We start from the raw sequence: 21,707 nt of genomic DNA, 5'->3' as shown, positions 1-21,707 counted from the left end.
TCCTATCCTTTTCCTCTCTCCTCTCTCCTAATCCCACCCATACTTACAGTCTGGCTACTGCCCAATCAGTGTTTTATTTATATAGAGTGATATCCACAGTATGTCTGAAATAAATATTATAACCAGAATACAAGTAGAGCCAGGTGAGTGTCTGGTAATTGTGCATAAGAACCATGTCTCTATAATGCCTTAGTTTTCATTACTTTTGAAATGAGTAGCATAAGTGACTCCAATCTGTTGTTGTTAAGATGAGGTCTCACTATAAAGCCTAGGTTAGCCTCAAACTCATAATTCTCCTGCTTTGAACTCCCAAGTAATGGCATTATAAGCAAGTCCCAAGTGTGACTTCTTTTTGATTTTGATAATTTCCCTTCTTGTCTCTGAATAACATTCTCCAAAGACATCACTGATCAACCATCTGGTTGTTCTGTCTTGCCTATCCCTCATTACCACTACGCAATCTGTCTTTGTGGGTCTGACTAGATTCTGCAGTGCAGAGATGTGTAAGTAATAGATGTGAAGGACTTGGTGTTGATCAAACCCTTTGGGATGAATTTTAAGTAGCTAAGAGAAATAAAGGAGTCTCAACAGGCAACAACTATAAAGCTTGGCAAAACAACAACCAACAAGAGCAAATATTTAAATAAAATTAGTTTAAAAATAGTATTTGTTTACAGATATGCTTGTTTGGTGAACAATGTCGAATGCATTTTTTTTTAATTATTCGGAGGCCCTGCTGGGAGTTCACAGTGTTAGGTAGGTCTAATTACCTTTGCCTAATGAGACTGGCTGTGGTACAATTAGGAACACAGAACAGTTAGTGCTTATAGCAATTCTTGTTTGGAAGACACCAGCTTGGTAAAGTATTCTCCTAAGTTTTGCATCTGACAGGATTTATGCAATATGAAGGAAACACGGATGCACTTAGTGAATTGAGGAGCCGGCACTAATTAGCACCATTATGCAGATGAGTGACTCAGAAATGCTTCACATATTAATTTAGCTTCAACTTTTGGAGGGAAATTTAGAATCTTGATCCCAGTAGGGTAATAGATTAATATCACTGACAAAAACTAAAATAGTAGACCTCTTACAAATTTAAAAATAGTGCAAGTGACCATGGGCAGACTACTTTGTGATGTACAAATGCATCTGTTGTATACAGTAATATTTATTTAATTGAGGCAAATACATATGGGCCAGTGTCTCAAACAGCAGGACTTCCTAAATAGTAGGGCTATCTTTTCTTTCAATCTGAATAGTACTAATTAAAAATAATAGAACTGTCAAAAGAATTTCAGTGGCCATAGTACATTTTATATAACTGAGATTACTTACTGGTCACTTTGCATGTATTAAACTTATGTGAATTTACCTTTACAAACCTATACATAAACTTCAGATGTAGCTATACACATTTCTGATCAGATAGACAGGAAATTAAATATATTAAACTTTCTTTAAAATAATTGCTCATAAAGTGGTCATCTAAAAGACTCTAGCATAGACAGACACTTAAATAAAATTTCATTTTACTTAGGTAAGATAGTTTCAAAGAAGCCCAAAGCCTGAGAAGTTCAGCACAAGATATAAACGATTGTCTCAGTAAAACATAACAACTTGGTAATTCCACAAGGCACATACATATCAAATTCAATACAAAAATATTCAGTTTGGGGATAGTGAGATAGCTCAACTGGTAAAGGTATCTGCTTCCAAGTCTGATGACCTGAGTTTGATCCCTGGGACTTACATAGTGGAAGGAGAAAACAGACTCCTGCAAGTTGGCCTCTGACCTCCACATGCATGGCCATAGTATGCACATGTCCACACACATATAGACACATGAAAAAGTATAAATGCAATAATGTTACAGGGAGTCCACCAGAGATGATCACTCAAACACAGTTTAGAGGCAAGTGAAAGTTTTTATTCCAGCTGGCTGGAACTACACTTAGGTATTCGGGGACCTAAGTGTAGCCCCAAGTGTCCAGAGCACAGGGTGTTTGAAGGCAAAAAACACACATCCTGGCATCTTGCTTGACAACTGTGTGGAGGTGCAGGTCAATGGGGAGGGGGGTGTCTTCTTGGAAACAAGCAGTATAACAGAAGATAAGCAGTTAGCTGGAGGGGGAAGTTCTGCACAAGCAGGAAGTTGAACAAAGCTAAGATAAGCTAGCTGGGACATCTTGATCTTGGGTTCCCAGAATAGAGCTGGATAATTTTCCATGGGATTCTCCATCAAGGAGAGCAGATTCTAGTCAAGCCCAGAAATGGCCTCAGCAAGAATACAAGAATGGAGGAACCTCTACACTCTCCTGCCCAATCACAATAAAATATCCAATTTTATAACTTTATAACAAAATGTGTTGTCTACTAATAATGAATTGTTGATTGATAATGTTATTATCCAAATGACAAACTGCCCCATATCAAAACTGTCAAACATATATGTTTAGGTATGTATATTTGATATATTATATAACATCTATATAATACATAGATATTGTATAGTACATAATATAGATATTATATAAAATTGTTGTATATGCTATATATAAGTATATATAGTATATATAATATACAGATACATTGAAACAAAACCTTCTAAACCATGCACAAATATCTAATTCCTACAATAAATATTTAAAATTTACATTTTCAGTTTGCTAACAAAAAGCAGTTTAGAAAAGTCTGGATGTTTAACAAAGCATCTCTAACAATTTAATCTCCTTTTAAATACAAGATATTCTTCATCTTTCTTGTTTGGTAAGATTTAACAGCACAGTTCTTTCCCCATTATATACAGTTATCAATGTAAAAACACAGCTCCCATCTCAAAGGTAAAAAGAGAAGGGTTACTCTAGAGCCAAATATGAGTGACTACATCCCAGGAATACAGATTGAGGTTTCCCCAAATACCATGTCCCAAAACAGTGCCAATTTCAGGGAGTATTTATAGTAATAGAGCAAGGAAAAATCATAATTCAATGCAGTTTTCAAATTCATTGGTGGCGCATCAGATAGGTGGGTTATGGCAAAGCAGGGAAACTAATGCTGGAGGCCTCAGATGCAACCTGAGGGCATTCTTGGCTTTGCAGTGGTGGACACTAGGGGTCTGTTAATGCTTCCCCAAGTGTTCCTGTGACAGTCACAAGAACTTTAGGTCACTAGCAGAGAACAGTGACTATTCAAGAGGCCGGGATGACCCAAGATAATTTGTAATTAGGCCAAAGACTTGAAACATTTCAATTTTTCTGCATGAATTGAAACTCTAGTTAGCCTGTACAAAATCCTCAAGCAGGCATGTCTTCTGTCCAGGAATTATCATTCGCACAGACTAAGGTAACCGGATCCTGAACAAAACTTTTCACAGAGATTGCATTACCTGTGAAATTGTTCACCTTATGAGAAAGAAATTTAACATAATGACCTTTAATAAACATATACATCTGTCATTTCATATTTATCAAAACTTAAAAAATTCTTAGTTCATCACTTGCATACACATTGAGAATATTCCTGAAAAACAAACTCATAATAATATTCTAACAAAAAATATTATAATGCTCACTGTTCAGAGATATTTTGATCAACAAAAGTATTTTTTGTGTTCTTGTTTTCTGTTGCCTTTGGCTATTAAAAATATAAATTTAACTTCTTGCTAGGATCTATTTTGGAAAAAAAACTCCTTATCAAAATCTATGAAGTCAATACAAATGTTTTAACTTAAAAAAAACCTTTCATCTTATGAATAAAATGTATGTTGTTTTAAGTAAATAAACTGCACTTCTAGTAAAATATTTCAGGTATGCATTATCTCTCTGAAATACTTGGTTTAGGGACTCATATGTCATTTATAAATATTGTAAAAAATTTTTTTCTTGGGATTACTTTCCAAAATTGACACTTGAAAGGGCCAAACCCAAACCATTCTACCAGAAAAAAAAAAGCTAAAAATCATTTCTGTTATTTGCCATTGTAGTTAGGCCTAACTTCTGTAAAGCCTTATGTTACCTGTGTTTCTTTAGTCTCTAATTCTATACTTAACCATTAAATTCCTTCATTTTACCCCATCTTTTTAAATGAAGATAGAAAAAATGGACAGAGGCAACAACTCCTACATAATGATGAAGTCCAAAAACCATCTTCAAAACATACATACACACACACACCACACACACACACACACACACACACTCACACACCCAAAGTTTGTGTGTTAACAATAGTAATTTCATCATAGAGTAAATTTTTTTAAAATTCAAAAGTGAGTGTTGAGAGGTTAGTTAATGAGTTATTTCTGGGCTCTAAGTGGAGACTAAGTTTTACTTCGTGCTGCTTAAACACAACAAGACATAAACACAATAACATTAATTCAGGGTGAACTGCTAGGTGAACTTAGGTAAGCTTACAAAAGCCTCATCAGCTAGAATTAATTCTACATCTAGGGCCACCAAGATAACACAATGTTTTCCATGGTTACACCAATCCACAGCAGAGATCTCAACTGTTAAATGCTCAACAGAACCTTACTGGTTCAGGGAAGACACAAAGACATACAGACTTCTACCTTCCCTGTTGTAAGACAGGCACCAAAAGAGCACAATAGAAATCGAAATGTCCTCAAAAGAATTTCCAAATTGACAACTGTGTGGGATAAACATATTAGAGAAAAGCTCAGAGGCACCATAATGTGGTGGGAAGGAAACCAAGCACTTCCTTGCCCAAGACTGAGTTCTCCACTTCTTGCCCTGTGTCTGTAGTTTACGGTTCTAGGCCTATCTGTCTGCTGTATGAGTCTGAATCTTGCCTGCCTAATGCTGTCTTGTGAATCTGTCGCTGGTAAAGGGCTTTGGTCTTTCTTTTATTGATCTTCTCTTTTATTGATAGCACAGAAAGCATCATGTGGGTAAAGGGGGGGTGGGTAACCTGAGGGAAAAGAATCTAAGTACACCGGGTTCTTTCGTCTATTTACTTTATTTTTCTGAGTTAAATTCTATCTACACAGCTTTAATACTATTCTTAAATTTAGCTCCTCTCTGTCCCTTCTCTCCCTGTCCTCTCACAGCCCTAACTAAACTCTTCTGCTATCAATCTCATCTTCATCCTCAGTTCCTCCATCCATGCTTGTTCCTTCCTTTCCTACTCTCCTGACCTGACCCAATCCACCTCTCATCTGCAAAAACTCTCTGCCTTGTTCTTTCTTCTGTGGCCATGCCACTCTGATCTGAGCTAGGAATTCTGCCTCAATCCTCCACCTGGTATGCAAAAAAACCTCTTTTGTTCTGAGTCAATTGCTATGGAATACTATTTGGCCTGTGAGGAGAAGGACCTTCATTTGCACAAGAAACAAAGCTATGCATCTACACATCCACTTGCCTCCCAGGCCTAGGAAGACAGGTGTTGTCTCTGTAGGGGTGTTGCCTAGTTCAGATCAGTAGTAGGTCTGAGAGCTTATTCTGTTTGCCATTGTGGCCTAGGAGTATATGAGTGCACAAGAAATTGATATCAGGAAACAGCTGATATATTAAAAGCTGAATAACATCAAATATTCCTTGATATTTGACTTCCTCCAGAAGGATTCCTTGATCCTTCTAGGTATAGCTTTACCATATACAGCTGAATCTCTGTTTCATATTCTTGCCGCCTTAAAATTCAGCACACCTTAAAATAAACTATGTAAATGTAGTACCTCCTTCTAACTGTGTATGCATATTTTATACTATTTACATATCTCCACAATTTATATTTATGTCTCTACAATTTATATCAGTCTATATTGTATATTCTTTTTTTAAATAAAAGATTTTGTTTTTTACTCTTGTAGAAGGGTGGGTACGGTGTGTGTGTGTGTGTGTGTGTGTGTGTGTGTGTGTGTGTGTGTGGTGTCAAATGACAACTTGAAAGAATAGGTTCTCTCCTTCCACCATATAGATCCCAGGGATCAAACTCAGAATGTCAGAGTTGGCAGCAAGTGCCTTTATCCGTTGAGCCATGTCACTGGTCCAATATTGTACTTTCTATCATAACTTATGTAGTTATAATTACATTTGACCATTTTGACTTTTAACCTTTATACTAGAGGTTTATACTTCGTACTACAAATCTGGAATATTACAAGCTACTATACTAGTAGGGAAGTTTTCTCAATATGACTATGAATTTATCTCTGGTAGTATTCTATATTTTCATGTTTATAAGGAAGTAAGTAGCACACTTTTACTTCAGATTGAAGCATAGCCTATGGGTTCATGGGAGGCTGGGCAAGTTGTGATGAAGTCCTTCAGTTTTTGCTTATTTTTGAAAGACTTCATTTCCCATTTATTTCTGAAAGCCATCATACCTGGGTATAACATTGAGGCTGCCAACTCTTAATTTTTTTTTTTTTTACTCTGGACATATAAATCCACTTTCTCCCATCCTGGGCTTCTCTTGAGACCTTCACTGGTAGCACAATGGGAGTCTGTAGATAATTCCCTGCTTGTCTCTTCCTTCTGTTGTGATTTTTCTTTGTCTTTTGTTTTTCAACATCTTTCTTGTGTACCCTATAACATTGACGGGCGGTGCATCTGCCTGGAGAACTATGATGTTCCTAGACTTAAATATTTGTATCTCTCCCAAGACTTCAGACATCTTCTACAACTGTTCCATAACAAATGCTTGCTGTGACTTTTCTCATCATCTATTCTTCCTCCAAAACTCTCAAACTGTGAATCTTTGATTAATAAAGCTTATCCAACAAGCTTTATTTACTCTTTTTACTATTTCTAGTTTTTATCTCTGCTTAAATACTTTTTTTTTTTTTTTTTAAAAAAAAAAGAAAACTATCTTTGAATTCAGATGTTCTTTTTTTCTGCTGCTGAGGGTCTGGATCATATTTTTAAAAATTTCATTCACTGAAGCTTTCAGCTCCAGAATTTTTGTTCTGATGATCTTTTCATCATTGTTATATTTGATTGTTGAATTTTTCATTGAAACCATGATTTCTTTTATGATTTCATTGAGTTACTATCTGGGTTTTCTTCTCTTACTGTGTTTCCTTAAGATCAGTTTGGAATCATATTTCAGGGAATTTGTGAATTTCTACTTCCATGGTGTCAGCTAATATAGGACATCCTTTTTAAAACATAAAGTGGTTCATGACCTCACATATTTGTGGACAGCACATGCACATATGAACTGCAGTTAGCATGGGGAGCCCACAGGAAATGGAGAGACATAAGTCAAATGACACAGACTAGATGACACCTAGAGTCACCAGTTCTGTAGAAAGAATGGGCCACACAAACCAGGGTTAAGGAAATCATGGCTTCTTAATTAAGTAAATACGATTTTTAGCTATTCTAATTATGCACACACAGATAACTATGAATGGTGAAAGATGCATTGATCTGCCTCACCATACTATCCATTGAAGCATTTGTGTAGCATGAATCTTAAAAGGTCTTATTAATAAAAACAAACCTGGAACAAGATATTGGGGCGAACGCTGAAAGATCGGAGGGACAGAACAGGCCACAGCTAACCTCACCTTGCTGTCTTCTCAGCCAATCCTGTTTCCTCAGACTGAAAGCCTCTGAGTCCTCATCGAATTGATCTCAGCTGAACTGCTGCTAAAAGCTTAAAAGCCTAAAAAAGACTCTAGTTCCTGTTCCTCACGCCTGATATACCTTTCTTCTTCCTGCCATCCCTTCCTGGGATTAAAGACATATGCCTGGCTGTTTCCAATGTGGCTTTGAACTCACAGAGATCCAGACAGATCTCTGCCTCCAGAATGCTAGGATTAAAGGCATGTGCTACCACTGCCTAAACCTGTGTTTAATATAGTGGCTGTTCTGTTCTCTACACTCAGATAAGTTTATTAGGGTGCACAATATATTGGGGGACACAATATCACCACACATTTGTTTATGTGCCAAAACCTTAAATAAACACAGTAAATTTCATTTTTAAATTAATACAAAAAAATTTAAAAAAAAATAGAAGAAAATCAAAGAACAACTATGTTGTGAAATTCTCAAAGGCCAGAAAATCAAACACTTCACACCTCCTGAAACAGAGCTCAGTTTCCATGAGTGGCAGAAACTGCTGTGTCCTGGTGATGCTCCCTTACGCCTGTGGGATGATCTCATGAACGTGTTGACTTGTCTTTTTTTTTTGGGGGGGGGGGTTCGAGACAGGGTTTCTCTGTAGCTTTGGAGCCTGTCCTGGACTAGCTCTGTAGACCAGGCTGGCCTCAAACTCACAGAGATCCACCTGCCTCTGCCTCTCGAGTGCTGGGATTACAGGCGTACGCCACCACTTGTCTTCACACTAGGACCAAGCCCTAGTGTCCCACGTGGTAGGTGGTCCAACACTGTGTTTCTTCTTGACCGTCTCACTCATTATCCTAAAGACAGTATTGAATACAGATATGGAAGCCAACTATGGAAGTCTGAATGCAAAGAATGTTTACAATACTAATTATCCACTTGCCCAACCTCATTACACTCATGAGTGTGATTTTGTGTGCAAAAACACGGCACAATCTAAGCTACAGATTAGGTTTCCAATCTATTCTTTAAAATATATTCTACTGTAAGTGCGTAATAAAGTAGCTTCATGAAGGTATAAAAGTAAAGACTAAAAATTATTTTTTATGAATTATTATTTAGTGATTTGAGACTTGCCAGAGTGAGATGTGGTAGAAACTAGAGAGAGGAAAGGGTGTGGTCATTCTTGGTCATGGGAAACACTGAGCAAACATTAGTTATGCACAGGAAGCACATGTTAACTCATGTAATATCCTTTGTGGGGATCTTAAGTGACCATAGGGAGTAGTTAGTTTATTATCATGTATATTGGTGCAAAGGATACCACAGAGATGTTAGGCCAAAGTGACCCATATTAAACAGAGCAATGAGCAAGCCAGGCACATCTTCTTTCCTTCTTTGGGAAAATTATAGTGATTGCTAAAGGACAAGTCATCTTGCCTCGTCTCTGTAACTCTACTAGTTAAATCTCCAGGGAATGCTTGTATACCTTTTGTGGTGGTTTGAAAGAAAATGGCCCCCAAAGGGAATGGCACTATTAGGAGGTGTGGGCTTGTTGGAGGAAGTGTGTCACTGTGGGGGCAGGCTTTGAGGTCTCTTATGCTCAAGCTTCCCTTGGCATGACTATCAGTTGACTTCCTGTTGCCCGCTAGATGTAGGACCATGTCTGCCTGCAGGCTGCCATGCTCCCTGTCATGATGATAATGGACTGAACCTCTAAAACTGTAAGCGAGCCACCCCAATTAAATGTTTTCTTTATAGGAGTTATTGTGGTCATGGTGTCTCTAAACAGCAGTAAAAACCCAAACTAAGACACCTTCAAAGTCATTTTCACCTCCCCTGGGCTCATAAGTTTCCTGCATGTGAGCACATGGTGATGCCAGGTGATACAGAATAGATTCTCTCCAGTGACAGGAAATTACATACCTGCATGGTAGAACTGCAGCTCAGGACCTAGAATAGCCTCATACCAGTGGCTGAGCAGAGAACATATAAAGACCTGTTGGTGGCAGCCAGAGTTTCCCCCAGATGACCATAAATCATAGTTCTGTCCGGGGATACCTATGTGGGGATGGAACTCTCTCTCTCTCTCTCTCTCTCTCTCTCTCTCTCTCTCTCTCTCTCTCTTTCTCATTCTCAATTCCAAACAGTATAGAGTGACAAATATTTATATCTGTGGGGTGTGTGAAAGACTTCTACTTTGCAGCCTGTTTAGAGACAAGAGCCAAACTGGGTCTGGATCTAATTTTACAGGCTTCTAGAGTTGCATCACACACCCATTTTTTACTAACAAATTTAATATGTATTTGCTGCTGTTATTTCTGTTACCACAGTAGAGTAAGCAGGGAGAGAGAGGAGAGAGAGAGAGAGAGAGAGAGAGAGAGAGAGAGAGAGAGAGAGGAGATCTTAAACCCAGGCTGCCCTGGAACTCACTATACGATCCTGAATAGAGTTGAATTCACAGTGCTCTAGCCTGAGCCTCCCAGATTATGGGCCTGTACCACCACACTGGAGACATGGTATTTCTGGTGACCATTTAGAACAGCAGTGTACTGTATGGTTTATTTGAAGTTTGGAGTCAGTATTCTCATGTATATAGGATCCTGCTCTCTAAGGGCATCAGATTTCCCTGTTCTCATTGAGAGTAGGTAACTTGCCACCCTCAACTCACCTTAGTGCTTTGAGACCATGACTCACAAATGAATCCTAATTTGATGACTTAGAAACCTCTGTATATCAGTTATTCTCTGAGCAGGGGACAGTTTGGGGACCCCGCACAGCAAAGCCAGAATCACACAGGATGGTGACATTTTCAGAATCAACATACTTATCCACAGATAGCTGTAACAAGCTTTCTTGTCGGACTATCTTTGAATTCCCAGCCCCCAAATAGCGACATGGAGACTTATTAATTATGAAAGCTTGGCCTTAGCTTAGGCTTATTCTCAACTAGTGCTTATAACTTAATTAACCCATCTATGTTCTGCCACATGGCTCTATTACCTCTTCTTAGTGTGGCACATCTGACTTGCTCCCAGTCTGCTGGCGAATTGCGTGCCTAGAGTCCTCCTCCCAGTTTCTCTCCCCGGAAATCCCACCTATCCTCTCCTGCCTAGATATTGGCCATTCAGCTCTTTATTTCACCAATCACAGTAACACATCTTCACACAGTGTACAAATATCCAACAACAGACAGCTTTCTGTTTCCCGTCTCTGGCTTCACACACAGAGATATAATGTAAACAGTGATGACAGGTAAGACGAACTCTCACTCTTCGTGGACCCAGTCACCCCATGGCAGCTAATAAGTCATGGCGGCCGGCTTGTCCATTTGATAAAACCTTTCTGTTGTATGAGCAGGGATAAGTGTCAAACACTATGAAGCCTTCGCTCTTGAAGTTATAGGCCTCAAATAAACATTAACTTATGTGCTACTCCAAGGCTTGAAATATAAAATTAAACACATTCATTGGGAAAATACTTTTTTAAAATTAACCTAACAAATATTTACAAAGCTCACCCCCATAAGGCTGTTTGGGGAAAAATGAGCAACATTCTTGAAATATCACCCGATTTTTAAATTAAAACAATAACTCACATCTGTATTTATAACTAGCTGTATCCTAGTGGGACATGTTGATTCTTACAAACTATTAGACAATTGCCTGTGGACAGCAGACAATTATTCTGCAAATTATAAAGCAATGCATTATGAAATGTCTTCTATTTATACAGTGATTTATAATTTTACACTACTGCATTATTTATTTTTATAATAATGTGGCAATTTACCATGTTAATAGAAAAAAATGTTCTACTTAATGACTATTACACTAGAGAAAAATAAGGCCTATAGAAGAATTAACTTTTTTTTAAAGATTTATTTATTTATTATGTACACAGAAGAGGGTACCAGATCTCATTACAGATGGTTGTGAGCTACCATATGGGTGCTGGGAATTGAAATCAGGACCTCTGGAAGAATAGTCAGTGTTTTTAACCTCTGAGCCATCTCTCCAGCCCAGAAGAATTAACTTTTAATCATTTGGAAGTATTCATCTAAATATCATATTAATATAAAATTGTTTCTGCTAGATAAGTACTTTAATGATTATATTTAGCTTCCAGTGATTCTATAATTATATAGTTAAACGTATTCCTTAAAAACATATTTCATTGTACTTAACATGGAGCTGAATTATAGCCACTGGCTAACTACTTCTTAAGAGTTCTTTCTTCATTCCTTAATTTAAACTATTTACTCTTTCCCATACCTTCCTACTCAACCATAAAGGACAGGAGGACACCAGAGTAGAGACAAGGCTCTGAGGAACTACGATGTTGGGAAAACTACCTGTAATTTCCAGGGCGTGCTGCAGAGTGTCGGAGAGAAAGCATTCTCAGATACCCTGGATCAGGTTAAAGGTGAAACTCTAAATTATCAACGAGTTGATGCTGACCCCGGGTGGCTAAAACTTAGTATGGCCAGCATTTTAAGTCACTGAAGGAGAAGAGCAGAGTTCAACAGGTCAGGTACAGAACAGAGCTGGATACGGTCATCCCACGACACTCCAAATCTGGCAGAAGACATGAGGTTGCCTAAGAGCCGGGGTGTGGAGACAGGAATGGATTCTCTCCTTCCACCATGTGGGTCCTGGGGTTCAAACTCAGGTCCTCTCCCCAGGCTTGGCTGAAGATACCTTTCCCCACTGAGCCATATCACAGACCCAATTCCAAGACTTTCTCACTGTTCCCTCCTCCTCACAACAGGGACACTTACTGGCCCCTTCCCCTCTATGCATCTCTGGCGTGATCTCCACCAACATCCAGACCTGGCAGATCTTCAGGGATAGTGTGTATTCTTGATGCGTCTGTGACATCAAAGTAACTGACACTGGGGATACCTCAGGAGAAAACTAAAGGGATAGGTTGTGATTCTGTTTAAAATCCCGGTACACTACACATGGGCATTAAATGGTAATGAACAGCACACCGTTACCGTAGACAGGAGCATGCCAACTTACAGTAATGTTTGGTGGTGGCTAGATCATAATGAAGATCTTTTTATCCCAATATTAAACCTCTCAAAAATGCACTAAGAGAAAAGCTTTAGAGGGCTTATTTGTTAGCCCCCAAGCTTAATTCAGTGGTCACTATCTGAGTTAAAGCTGGTCCATTAATACCGGCCAAGTATCTTATGTCCAGACCATATATTTGTGCCTGCTTGAAGGGGAGCAGGGCATTATGAACCTGTATTTCTTATGATTTGCCATTTGGACCAGCAGTGAGTATTTGTTACCTGACATTCCAGAGACAACGGTGAACACTGGGGGAACATGCAAAATAATAGCTTTTACCATCAAGCTGAGCCGTCACAAGTACAATACAATCCTAACAACCATGTGTATAGCTCCCAGAAACAAAGAGGAACACTGCCCAGAAGTCAGTGAGTTGGCCCTCCTCCCTGAAATATCAGTGATTAAATGTCAGCCTTCCTCAAGAGAAAGGTGAATAAAGCTGCCACGTGATCACTTCCTCTTCCAAGGAAGAACCAGGATAATTTCAACAAGTTGCCGATTCTGCTTATTAATCAGGTTTCCATAAATTACTACATTTGGTTTCCTGGGAAGTTACATCATGAGTATTAGTAGCATGTTTTGCAGACAGGGGAGAAAGACAGAATGCCCAGCTTAACTTTCTTATGACTTGCCAAGTCCGATCTTAAACTCATCTGCTTCAAGTTTTTCACACTATGTGGAACTAATTTACAAACATTTCCTGGGTGGATCCCTGAGACAGCCACTTGGGTCAGTGTTCCTAGAAACCTCACACTTCTACTGGGGTAGGAATGACCACAGACTGTGACTTTATCAGGAGACCAAATCCCCATAAAACCTACTATGAATCATGAGTCCTAGTCACTCAGGCCTTTATCTACATGTGTGTTGAAAGGAGTTTGAAAGTAAAATAAGCTCTGTGATGTTTTTCAGTTCAGAAAGTCTAAGTTTTATGCTAAGGGGAAAATTGTAAATAATAATAGGTTCATTTCCTTAAAGTACACAAAAGAGTTGAGATTTCCATGGACGGAATCCCTCTCCTGTGCACCCCGGCCCAAATGATCATATCAGTATCTACTGAATGAGAAAGGTAAATAGGCAAAGGTTCTGTGAGATTGTTTATCCGGTAAAGGTGTCTGCTGTCAGGCCTAAGAACCTGAGCTTGGTCTGTAGGACCCACAGAGTACAAGGAGAGAACCAATTCCCACAAGTTGTCTTCTCACCTCCACCTGTGTGCCACGGCACACACTCACTCACCCACTCACCACCACCCCCCACACACATTAAATAAATAAAAAGTATATAAATGTGTGTGCATTCAATGTTTAAAAACATTAAAAAAACAAAATGATTTCTTAAAATATCTATATGTAAATGGAAAAGTAGCTTGCTGGTCTGCTTAGTTTACCAAGAAGTCCTTAAAATTGAGTGCAAAAAAAAAGATACCATGAAAAGCAACCCAGAATATACTAGTTATGGACAAAAGGAATGAAAACGGAAGAGAAGGAAATAGAGTTTACATTGGTGATCAATTACCTGTAGACTGAGCTATATATACCTTAGGGAACCTCAGATGGAAACATTCTATTTATCTACAAGAAAATGAGAACCAACATTTTTATCTACCAACACCCGTTATAAGACCATGTCCCAGGGAGGCCAGTCAATCACTTGACTTCCCATCATGGAGGACACAGTAATTGGCCTTTACAGTAATAGATTCCCATCTGCATTTGGATCATACGCTTGTGGTTGGTCAGGCTTTTTCCACATATATCATCTGTGGAGTTACTGAGAAACAGATTCTCTGTCATAATAGGATACACTATTGTCGTATGACAAGACTTTTCCTGGGGAGACACAACACACATGTCTGCTTGCCCAAAATAGGGAATCCACAGCAGACCAAAGTATGGATACCACTAAAGTCCAACTTGGTGAACCAATGAGTTTTATTGGAGTTCCTTTCAGGAATATGGGTGAGGGGTTACTTACAGGAGCAGAAATGACTCAAAGGTAGGCGCATGACCAAAGCCCACTCTAGCACTGGTAACAGGTCATAAAGCTGGGAACCTGTAGTCTCCGAACACTCTACAGGCAGCTCAACAGGTTGGAAAGTCCTTTCCAAGTCCTTTCTGTAGGCATAAACCTCTTCCAGGGAGCTCAGCTGCTTTCTGCTTCTTCTGGGTAGCTGGTATGATCTCAGAATCTTCTTTGCAACATGGCTTATCTGAAAGTGACCCTCAGTGGTCTTTATTATTTACTCTGGGAGGGAAGGAGGCCTAGTGAATCTGGTCAGTTTCAGGGACTTCCTGAAGCCACTTAGTATTGTTTACCTTCTGTCTTAAGGAGCTTCTCTGAGAGATGGAATGTTTCAATCTCCAAGGAAACTGCTACACAACACCATGGAAACTCAGCTGACATCAAGAAAAAGGAACACCAATAGACTGATAATGTGGAGCTTCACTGGTCCTAACTAGCATTCCATCACAACATCATAATGCTGTAGTAGATAATACAGTGTGGTATTGCTGTGGTCAGCCAAACATGCCAAGCATCACTAACCAAAAACCAAATAACAAATCAAAATACATGTGGTCGACTTGTTTGTATCGAAATGACTTCAGAATCATAGGTATAAATGTGAAAATAAAATTACACATTTCTATCTTAGTTACTATGGCTGTGATAAAACATCATGACCAAGGCAACTTTTAAAAGAAAGCATTTCATCAAGGCCTTCCTTAGAGTTTCAGAGGATTAGCCCATGACCATCATGGTGGAGAATGTGGTGGGAGGCAAGCAGACATGGCACTGGAGAAGTAGCTGAGAGCTCACATCCTGATCTGCAGATAGCAGGCAGAGATGGACTTAGATTGGGCCTGGTGTGGGCTTTCAAAACCTCAAAGTCCACCCTTAGTGACACACCTCCTCCAACAAGGCCTCACCTCCTAATCCTTCCTAAACAGTCCAACTGGAAACTAAGCATTCAAATATGTGACCCTATGGGGCCATTCTCATTCAAACCACCACTATATCCTAAAATAAACATGTGAAAATTATATTTTATAACCTTGGGGTATATTTTTTTTGTCCATAACTAGTATATTCTTGGGTATATTTCTCTAACAAGATACAAGAAAACTCTGGTCTAAAGTGAAATACAGGTGTTTTGTGATACTTGTGGGATTCCTCACAGACACCAAAAAAATCAACTCAAATAACTTATGATTATTACATGATCACAAAATGTTTGTGTATGAGCTATGCACATATTCTTGTTAAATTTAAATATTAAATTTTCTACATTTCTTAGAATATCTAACACAATTAAATGTTATATAAAAAATTGTTATATTGTTTGGGGAAGAATGACAAAAAAAAAGAAATCTGCATGTGTTCATTACAGGTACAAGTTTTTGGGTGGGAAAAATAGTTCTCAACTCCAGCTGGTTGAGTCTACAAGTCAGAAAACTACAAATGTGTAGGGTTCACTGCATTGCGTTATACTTACATTCTGAGTTTATGTTTATATATATAAAACCTTGTGGGGGGAAAAAAGGCACATCATAGTGTGGAAACAGGTGCCTTAATGCCCATCCCAGAACAGACTGGAATTTATTAACATCTGGACACTAAATCACAATTAAATGAATAAGCCAATGGAAAAATGGATGAAACATTCTAATTAATGTTGTGCCCAGATCGTGACCCCCAGAGAGACCACCAAAGACGAGCATGCCGGAATGCAAAAGCAAGGTTTAATTCTGGATATCCAAAAGCAATAAAAGTCTAGGCAGGGACTTCGTCCAATGCATCCAACACAGTGGAGGCTGGAGGAAGTGCCCGCCTGTCTGCAAGCTCAGTTTTTAAAGGGAAAAATCACAAGGTTACATCATTTAGGGGTGCTAGTATGGATACAATTCTGATTGACTCGCTTCTAGGGGCTTTCTAGAAATCATGGCTTAATCTTACTTCTAAGGGAGTGGTTGCCCGCCACCATTTCTCATTGGCTGCCCTCAGGTGGGGGCATTTCTGTGGTCAGTTACCCTGGAAACCAGGGAGAGGTCATTCCATAGTCTGGCAGGCATTACCTCGCGACTACCTTCTGACTCTGTACTTTTACATTTCCTGGTTTCTGGAATCTGAACTGACTGGTTTTAGTAACTCATGGCCTGTACCTAAAAGGAGATATCTCAGGCCTTAGTTTTAGGGTGAAAGCATTTTGGTCTTATTTCTAAGATGGCTCATTTTGGTCTCACATTAAGACTTCATAAAAAAAGAAAATCTGAAAGTACAGTGAATGAAAGGACTCTGGCCAGCTTTCCTAAAGCTAGCCACCAAGGTCTAGTCCCTATTTGGCCACTTCCTCCTCCTGAGGCTGACTACCAAAGTCCAGCTATCAGAAGCCCCCTTTGGTTCACCAAATTAACATGCTCAATTAAAATTAAACACTTCATCCTAACACGGGGTTCCCCCTTTACCTTTATAAACCACCATTTGCCTATGTGCCACGTCTGTCTCCCCTCTATCCAGAGGCAGTCTGTGTCCCGCTGGGATAAATACCCGTACCCCTTCCCCCTCCCCTTCCAGCCCATCTCCTTTACCACCATCCTAGCCCATTCTAACACAGACCTCCCCTCTCTCTTCTTAAAAATTACACCTGCAAGGTCATTTGCTGCTGTTTTTCTGCCAAGTCAGAAAGGAGTCATTTTAACTTTCCTTCCCTGCTTAATAAAGGATCTCTATGTGAAAACAAATGTGTGGGTGTGGTTTGTGCCTAATCCTGGGACTAGGAGGGAGACCCCGCTGTGCACTTAAGTGGACTGAGGGGAGTTCCCTTCAGTGAACATGTTATTCAAGCTCATTAATCTTTAGAAAAGAACAAGTTAGAAGCTCAACTTGGTGCCTTGCAGAATTTTCCAAGAAGAAAGAGCAAAGGGTGGAAACACCCTTTGGTGGAATCATTTTGGAAAGCTGCTGAGAAAATGCATGCATATGCATGGTGAACCATCAATTTCACCCTTAGCTCCTCATGGAATAAAAAATCCATATAGAAGACACATGCAAAAATATTCTGAATTAACTCATAATATCTCAAATGGAAAATAACCCAAATGTCTGTCTACTTGAAACAAGTAAAATGTGGCATAGTCACAGAGTGATATAAAACTAAATAGCATTGAAAGTAAATGAACTTCAACTAAACGCAAAATTCACATATGTACACAAATGTTTATGAACAAAGGTGAGATAGAGTTAATTTATTGTGTCTGTCTTAGTTAGGGTTTCTATTGCTGTGATAAAACACCATGACCAAATGCAACTTGGGAAGGAGACCGTTTTTATTTCATCTTATTACTCTAAGTCCATGGAAGTCAGGGCAGGAGCTCAAGGCAGAACCAGAGGCAGGAACTGATACAGAGAAGGAATGTTGCTGACTTGCTTTCTCTCCTGGTTTTCTCAGTTTCCTTTCTTATATACCACAGAATTACCCATCCAGGGGTGACACCATCCACAATGCACTGAGCCTTCCCACCTCAATCATTTATCAAGAAAATACCCACAGGCTGGCCTGCAGGTCAGTCTTACAGAAGCATTTTCTCAACTGTGGTTCCCTCTTCTAAGATAATTCTCACTGGTGTCAATTCAACAAAACAAAAACAAACAAACAAACCAGGACATATATGATATATATCTGATTTCATTTCTATAATGTGGAGGAACACACAAAACCAATTTGCTTTCAAGGGAAACTACAAGTCCTTGTTAGTGTGGAAAGTGACCAGAAGGGGGCACCAAAGAATCTCTGCAGCTGGGTAAGGTTCTCTTCTTGCAGAATAATGTTCCTTAAATTCAGATCTAGTTCTGCAAGTTCAGAACTGGCAGGTGCTGGGCTCATGAGACACAGTGTCATGGCATTCAGTGACAATTCAGCAGGAATGGGGTTAGGATAGTCTGAGCTGCTTTCTCTGCAATGTAGAAAATAAAGAAGAGATAAAATTACCTACAGACATGTTAGTGAATTTGTGTCCCGGGTATGTCATAATTATGTAACATACTAAACAGAATGATAACACAAATATTTGGTATTTAATAGTTTATATTTAACCATTACAGGGAGTCAAGCCAAGCCAAGTGGACAATTGAACCACAATGGCTAGCCAATAATCATCATTGACATAGCTTCAAAAAAAAAATAAATAAAAACCACCTAAGTTCTTCTGGCTCAGAAACTTTAACAGGAGTGGTGGTGCTTAACAATCAGAACAGCCACTGCATGGAGATTCTGTACATTAACCAAAAGGCCTGAATGGCCCCTTAATTTTCACATATTTCGAAGGTTTCCTGTGGGTTCGTGTCCACTTCTCTTTCTCCCTTTCTAGTATTTCGATCTCCAGGAACAGTTTGTACACCTCCAGGGCGTTTTTCACATCTTCTGGGTTTGAGAAGCACTGCAAGCGTTTTCTGCCTTCAGTCACTGGTCTGCAGTGTTCAAGGACCGTCTACAAGGAATGTAAGGAAAGAAGTTGGGAGAGGGTGCAGCCTGAGGGGGATTCTTGGCAAAAGAGAGGTTAATATAATTGATGGACATAAGAAAATCAGGAGACTTTGCATCCTTAGTAGGTGTTCACATGCAGGCCACACTACGAAGGAGGTGTGTGTGTGTGTGTGTGTGTGTGTGTGTGTGTGTGTGTGTGTGTTTTCAGATAGGATTTTGCAGCCTAAGACAGACTTGAAGTTAGGACCCTTCTATGCCCACCTCCTTGCTGCTAGGATTATAGGTATATGCCACTACATCTGGCTCTTGAAGAGCAGAAGAGTGTAGTTGAAGAAAAGACACAGCTCCAAGGATCCAGAGAAGCCCCATAAGGATAGGTGAGGGGGAGTCCTGAAATGCTCCAGAAGCAAAGCAAAAGTATACAGACCCCAAACATGGGAAGCTATGGTCAGGGCACTAGGTCTAGGAAATCCTCAATTCTAAAGTTCTGGATCCAGCCATAGAGCAGAAAAACCTACTCCTTCAATCTCACCATGATGCTTCAAGGTTATAAGTGTATATCTGGTAAACCAGGTATCTGGTAGATGTCAAGTGACACCATCATAATCTGGGACAGAGCCTTGGGAAGAGATTACTATATTTAAGGGTGACATCGTAGAAGGTCCCCAAATTGTGCCACTCACCATTTTACAGTTGGGTATCTCAGGGTACCATGTTCTGTTTTCCGAACAAATGATGTTTGGGGGACCAACTATGGTATATCCAGTATCACAACGAACAGTGATGTTTTCCATTTCAGCATACTGAGCTTTATCCACAGACAGGTTTCCATGTGAGATCACTGGTTTGGGGCACACAGCTTTAACGGGAACATACCTTGTGCTTTCTTCTTCTAAGTGGTGTCAAATTTAGACAATGAAAATGAGGAACTTTGTATATACTTGCATTCAAGTTCTGCAAAACTTACTGATTTCAATAATAATTATAATAGTCCTGACACCTATTGAGAAAAGTACTATGTATATCTATTTGCTAAATTTTCGTTGCCTTATAAATTTTGTTATAATACCTCTATGAATTAGTTTCTATTGTTATTAACATTTTACCAACCATGAAACTGAGAAAGTTAATTCTCTAAGTCTCATGTAGCTTTTAAGTGTTAGAACCAATGTTTGCATTTCTGTCTCACAGCATTGATTGAATGCATGATGCTAAGGATGTGCTTTTCATTGTCCTCACCTTTTAATGTTGCAGGGTTCAACAGAACAGTGGCTTTTGGTCGCTAACAAAAATGATGCAGGAACCAAGGACACTGAAGAGGCAGTCAGGTTCTTACCTCATCCTCACTTTATATCAGCTTACTGACCAGGAGCATCATCGGCTCACAGACACAGAAAGGCCAGTGAAAAGATGGTGGCCATCATAAGGTTTCAATGGAAATTTGCAACACTTTATGAACTATGTGTTAACCCTTGAGATTCCTCTTTCTTGGATACTTGGAAAGAAATGAAGGTTGTCGTGGAAAGTTTACTAGAGGCACAAGTAGATTCTTAGATCAAAGTTATCAAGTCTAGCCTCTAAGTATTCTAGAAAGACAGAACAACTGAATAGTAGTGGCTGCTTGTGGCAACGGTGCTTATCTGTGCTTTTAAGGCTCAGGAAGGAAAGAAAACTAGTGTTCATTTTAATGTTTATTTTTTGCCAGTTTTTTTAAGTTTACCATTCATATCTTAAATGTTATCAAATAAATAGGTAAAAGGTAAAATTTAGGTAGGCTTTGATCCACAGAAAATATTGCTGTTATTCTTTTGAACTCTGTCTTCCATGCATTGCTAGTGGACCTGGTGTTACATTGAGGAGGCAAATGTACCCAATGAAAAGACATACAAGACACACAGAAAGTCCAACCAAAACATACCCTCCAACACATTCAGACATACATGCTTCAAAGTAAGGAGGTGTCTGTCTATTGTCTCTTCCTATAGCAGCACACTGTACTCTGGGTAATCTACAGAGAAGTGAGTTTATTTAGAGTCTATTTATGCACATCTAAAGGAATAAGGTTTGGATTTGGTTCCTTCATGACTCCGTGGGGAGTGTGATAAAGGATCCAGAAAGAGCAGAGCAAACAGCTCACATGTACTACAGCTCACACTGGCACAGCTGCTCCATCCCCAGGAAAAGCACGTGAGCGATTCAGGGCTCAGTCACCTCTTACTTTGTAGTGCTGTTGCATCAGGCCATGTTTCAAGCACAGAGACTTTAGTACAGGAGATATATTCGATCAAATAATACCCTCCTGCCCCTGAACATTAAGTTCATGTCTTTCCCACTGAAGAATAAATTCCATTCCATGCTAACAACTACAAAGTCTTACTTGTTCCAACCTAAAAAATACAAAGTTCGGAGTCTCATCTTCATGAGACTCAAGGCATCACACAGCCTGAGGCAAATCCCTCCATCTGTGAGCTTGTGAAATCTGTTTCTCTACTTCAAACGCGGTGTGTAGGACCAACAGAGTGAAGACATTCTCAAACGAAAGGGAGAAACAGGTATGAAAAAGGAGACATGGGGCCAAAGGAAAACTCAACTTCAGTAGGGGAAATGCATTGA

The 21,707-nt window shown here is 39.3% G+C and overlaps 1 protein-coding gene across 2 annotated transcripts in view; it reads right to left on the bottom strand.

Annotated features, from left to right (window-relative positions):
- Positions 1 to 18,677: 18,677 nt before the first annotated feature.
- LOC131925418 (zona pellucida sperm-binding protein 3 receptor-like) overlaps positions 18,678 to 21,707 on the bottom strand; it is a 46,049-nt gene continuing 43,019 nt past the window's right edge. For both annotated transcript variants that reach the window (XM_059280736.1, XM_059280734.1), the window contains 2 exons: positions 19,778 to 19,986; positions 18,678 to 19,098 (listed from right to left, as the gene is read on the bottom strand). In XM_059280736.1, coding sequence (XP_059136719.1) covers positions 18,889 to 19,098; positions 19,778 to 19,986 — 419 coding nt within the window. In that variant the 3' untranslated portion in view covers positions 18,678 to 18,888. The remainder of the gene's footprint in view (positions 19,099 to 19,777; positions 19,987 to 21,707) is intronic.

The sequence above is a fragment of the Peromyscus eremicus genome, chromosome 15, assembly GCF_949786415.1.
Source record: "Peromyscus eremicus chromosome 15, PerEre_H2_v1, whole genome shotgun sequence".
Taxonomy (NCBI): Eukaryota; Metazoa; Chordata; class Mammalia; order Rodentia; family Cricetidae; genus Peromyscus; species Peromyscus eremicus.
Note: the sequence above shows the minus strand (reverse complement) of the source record. Positions and strands in the feature narration are given on the sequence as shown.